The sequence below is a fragment of the Octopus bimaculoides genome, chromosome 6, assembly GCF_001194135.2.
Source record: "Octopus bimaculoides isolate UCB-OBI-ISO-001 chromosome 6, ASM119413v2, whole genome shotgun sequence".
NCBI lineage: Eukaryota > Metazoa > Mollusca > Cephalopoda > Octopoda > Octopodidae > Octopus > Octopus bimaculoides.
The window spans coordinates 43,003,874-43,009,066 of NC_068986.1; the positions used below are offsets into that span (position 1 = coordinate 43,003,874).

Here is a 5,193-nt window from a genome sequence, read left to right on the forward strand (position 1 = left end):
GGTAGGTAGGTAGGTAGGTAGGTAGGTAGGTAGGAAGGCAGGCAGGCAGGCAAACAGGCAAGCAGGCAGGCAGGCAGGTGGGTAAGTAGGTAGGTAGATAGATAGATAGATAGATAGATAGATAGATAGATAGATAGATATGAAATGCAAGTCATTCTCCACCGTTTTCACCGACACATTCCTCAGCCTGAGTCTGTAGCGGAAAACACTTTCACAAAGTACTGCAGAGTGTGGTGAATTACGGCACCATGGGTTGCAAAGAGAACTTCTTACTACTACCACCGCTGACCTTTTGTTACTAAAGTTAATTATTGAATATATGTCATGATATGTTTATTCTTAGAAGATAATTTATGTCTGTACACTTCCTCTATTTGAAGATGATAAAAATAATCATTTAACACGTAATAAGATCGTCTGAGACATCCTAACATAGAAGTTCCTGATTATAGTGTTGTTAGGTTTTTTTCTTAAATCACTTTTAGTAAAAATTCAGAATATTAAAAAGATATTCGTCAATTTTAGCCAATAGCATGTTTTGCATAGAACTATATTTACAAGTTCGTATAAGAAAGTTTAGTGTTCAATTTAAATTCATTTTGAGACATTTAGTAAAGACATTCACTTTACCACGTTATACGTAGTTTTTCTGATGCTGATTTATTTTATTTTATTTTAGTTACTGTCATTAATATTATATTATTAATAATATAGTACAGTTGGTAAAGCCTAAACAGTAACGCCACTGGGAAAAATCCATAGCAATATTTAGTCATGAACATATACTGCATGAACTCAAACTATATTAGAGTCAACTTTACTTTTGTATGATTTCGTAGGCTTGTGTGTCATTGAAGGTATTAGTAAATATTTCTATTAAAATATAATTTTGTAAAGAATTAATAACATTACCTGATAAATTCTTAGTAGTAATTAGTCTCATTTCTGACTACACTAGAGATGACTTTAACACCTGTTTTTCTGAGCATGTAAAATCGGCTTTGCTATTTCGATTCGTTTTTCTAGATAGTTGGTTAAGATAAAACCAATGCTTATTTTCATTTAAACCATTTGGAGCTGATGAAATAATTATTTCTCGTATACTATATTCAGGTAGATCGATAATATCTCATTGCTATAAATATCGTTCTGTTCTAATGTTAGAAATAATTGCTAATATGTATTATATGTATAACATTTAGCGTGATATTAGATCTTAGAACATTCTACCAGCAGAGCAACACTGTACTAAAATACACTTCCTTGTAGTCTACAGAAGTTTTGTGGCGATCCAAAAGACAGATAATTCGACATATAGTAACCAAGACACTGCAGTTATTTTTCATATATAATTCTGAAATCTATTACTGTAGATGATTAATAAACTTCTTACTGTGACAATAGAATCACTATTTCAAGAAAAATTATATTCCCACGATAGGTGTAAAACAGGAAAAGAGACGAGTGCATTATCCTATACACACGTGTACATCTAAATATGTCAGTCGAAGACTTGGTCTTACAGCGTAAATTTTGGTATGTACAAGGAGGTAATTTCCTCCAAATTTTTCTAGAAGTTACTAGAAGCTACATTTTGACGAAGAAGTGCTAAGGAAGTGGGTAATTTATCTTCTGCAATAAAAATCTGATCACCGTCTATGAAGGTCATATTTAAGAGATAAGAGAAAGACAGATTTAAAAATTATAATTCAATGAAATTTATAAATTATATATATTCTAGACGGTTTTTCGGTAGTCAATAATTCAGATCATCCTGTATGTATATCTAAAAATAAAGAGTATCAGATTTTGTATATTATTTTCCCTTTTTGCTCAATGCCTATTCTCCGTTCTACGGAAGGCTATTTAGTTTTTATAGAATACTTTGCAAGGACAGTGAATAACGGGATTAGTTGAACGCCAGATACAAAATTTTACTGTATATAAATTCAACTCTTTACATTGTTAATATGAGTCGTGTCAAAGTCGAATCTATTTTTTTATTTTTCGGGTTCCATAGAGTAAAGGTGTGTAATACTTACAACGAATGTTGTCATAATGTATTAAGTAAGGCAAATACATTAATGCCGACTCAAATTCTTTTCTACCATTTTGTGATCGATAAACAAAAAAAAAATTACTATACTCTGCTATATTCTGCTCTATAAATTAGAGTCTGTGACAACGATGAATATTCATTTCATATCAAATACCTAAGTGGAACGTTGATCGAATCTTCAACGTCATTGTAAATAATCTGTTGATGTTTCAGTTCAGTAATCACGTACGTAAATTTTGCGTTCAAATTTTAGTGATCGGAGACACTGTCACCAAGCATATTGTTTTTACCCAAACTTTGGTTTTGAATTTGTGAGAGCATGTCATTCGAGGAAAGTGTTTTAATTTATACATTTATCAATCCAATCAAAATGTACAGAATAATGTTTCCGCACTGGAGATAAACCAGTTTCAACTTTTGCTGTTGTATTTCCAGCTATGTTCCTGGCAGGTCACCGACATGATGGATTATAGTAAATGTGTTCAAGTAGGCGTTGTTAGCTCAGGAATTATCCCTAATCTGAAAAAGAACGTTTTATATAAACTTCGAGTATGTGGTTTCACTGGAGCTGGAGATGGAAAATTAAGTGAATTAACTTACTTCACACTTGGTAAGTATAAATTAAGCATAGCTTTTTTAATTTTTAAGTTTAGCCTTTTAATCTAAATCTTCTTGTGGGAAGCAACCTAAGGTATATAAATAATGACTCCTAGAGTTGACAGAAAGATGGAAATTATCTATTAGTTGCTTATAAAAAATGATCAGCATTTGCCTGGTACTTATTTATTTAATCCAGAAAGATGAAAAGTAAAATCTACTGCGGTGGAATTGAAAGGGTCACACGAAAATGAAGAGACATAAAAAGTATCTTAAGATATTCCATTTCTTTCAATTGTTGCACTTCTGTTACATAAAGGAAAATTAGACATTCGTCTGGGTATTACAAACATATGTATATGTAAGCAACTAAGCAGAGTCTCAAATCTTAATGAACATTGAACCTGTTACTTGGTTTCCATGACGTATAAGTGATCGAGATCACAGCAACTTGAAATGAAGTGTGAACCGCTTAGTTCAGAAATCGAAAACACGACCTTGTAATTGTGAGTAAAACACTTTAGACAATAGACCACGCATCTTCATACAAATACATATATAAATATATATATGCCACAAAACATCAGTAATCAAGAGATCCCTAAACAAGCATAAACCCTGACCAGAATTAGAATTCCAATGAAGGTCAATCACACAATATCAATGTATCGTATAATATATACTGCAAAAATACCAACAAGTAGATCAAATGTATACATCCTATCTTCAGCTGCCTAAGGAAAATCATTGTGGTTTCGATAGCTAGACAGTACCTTTCAATGTTTTGGTATCAACAGTATTCAGCGCATAAACAATTATTGAGAAATAATAGAAAGGAAAGGCCAAACATTAATGCAATATGTCCATTATGTCTAACCAGCTTATTGCTGCAACACACAGATAAGAACATCAAATCTCAAACATAAATCATTTCATACTGATAGCAATGAAGCATAGAAATAATAACATAAAATAAAGAAAGCAGAGAAATTTAATCAAAAACATAGTCAAACGAAGAGACATAGAACTTAAAACACACTAGAGAACTATATACATTCAGAATAAATTATTGAATATACTCGAAGACAGACGTTGCCATTACGTAAAATGGAAAATAACAATAAGCTAAAGAATTATCAACATAGAACTGTATACATATAGACTGAGCACAGAACATAACCGATAGACATTGCTACTAAACCTAAAATAAATTCTTAAAGCACAAAAATACAATCAAAACCAACAAACTAAAACTAACGGAATAATAGCTATCATCGTTATATATATATATGATAATAATATTAGGGAAAATTTTCCAAATTTACAGGGAACAATTCAATTTAATTTATCAAAATTAAATTAAATTTCACAATATGTAATATATAAATATATAATTTAGAGAAAAAACCACAATTATTTAATTCATCCATGAAAATCCACAATCACATATAGGAAAATTTAATAAGAAAATACACTAAAAAGACCTATAATAAAAATTTAAAAAGTACAAAGTAATAAATATTAAAATAGTAAAAGTGACTACACGTGTTTCATAACCATATTTTCAAATAGAAAATAAAATAAAAATCAAATCGATTCAAAATAAATCGATCGAAAATCAATTTTATTCAAAAATATAGCTCATCGTCAGGTCAAAATTCAATAATAATAATAAAATCAATGTATATATATCGACTAACTATAAACATCAAATAATAAATAAAAGAAAAACATTTAACAATAATACTGAAAATAAATGCAATACTTATCTTATTGAAGCGTTAGTTTAAGCTAAAATGTTAAACGTTATACTTTTAACTTCGCGTTTATTAGAATTAAGTCACGTGAAAATATGGCGTAAAGACAAGTAATAGAATAAAGAGATACATAAATATGTATTTAAGTTTTATTTATAAAATCAAAATGTATTTTAGCTGTAATCATAATAAAAAATTAACTGTATTATAAATATTTACTCCAAAATTTTAAATTCTAAATAATTTAAAACTCTAATAAATTAAAACTAAAATACGTAAATTAGATAATATATATGAAAGAATCTAAAATACTATAAATTAATATATTTACATTAAATAAGTTGACGATTAGCTATATTTTTAAATAGAATTGATTTTCCATCGATTTATTTTGAATCAATTTGATTTTTGTTTTATTTTCTATTTGAAAATATGTTTATGAAACATGTGTAGTCTTATATTTACTATTTTAATATTTATTACTTTGTAATTTTTTGATTTTTATTATAGGTCTTTGTAGTGTAGTTACTTATTAAAATTTCCTATATGTGATTGTGGTTTTTCATGGATGAATTAAATAATTGTGTTTTTTTTCTTTAAATTATATATATTCACGGTGGTGCACCAGCATGACCGCAGCCACTTGGCTGAAACACATAAATAAATAAAAAAAATATATATATCGATTTTAGCTATTATTTAAATCGATGTTAATACAAAAACTCACTTGTGAGTATTTTGCTACGTTTGATTACAGATACAATGTTTTTGCCAAATTTT

The 5,193-nt window shown here is 28.8% G+C and overlaps 1 protein-coding gene across 1 annotated transcript in view; it reads left to right on the forward strand.

The window, feature by feature from the left end:
* LOC106874031 (contactin) overlaps nt 1–5,193 on the forward strand; it is a 164,816-nt gene that overhangs the window by 155,698 nt on the left and 3,925 nt on the right. The window contains exon 23 of the mRNA XM_052968460.1: nt 2,495–2,669. Within this exon, the coding sequence (XP_052824420.1) occupies nt 2,495–2,669 (175 nt within the window). The remainder of the gene's footprint in view (nt 1–2,494; nt 2,670–5,193) is intronic.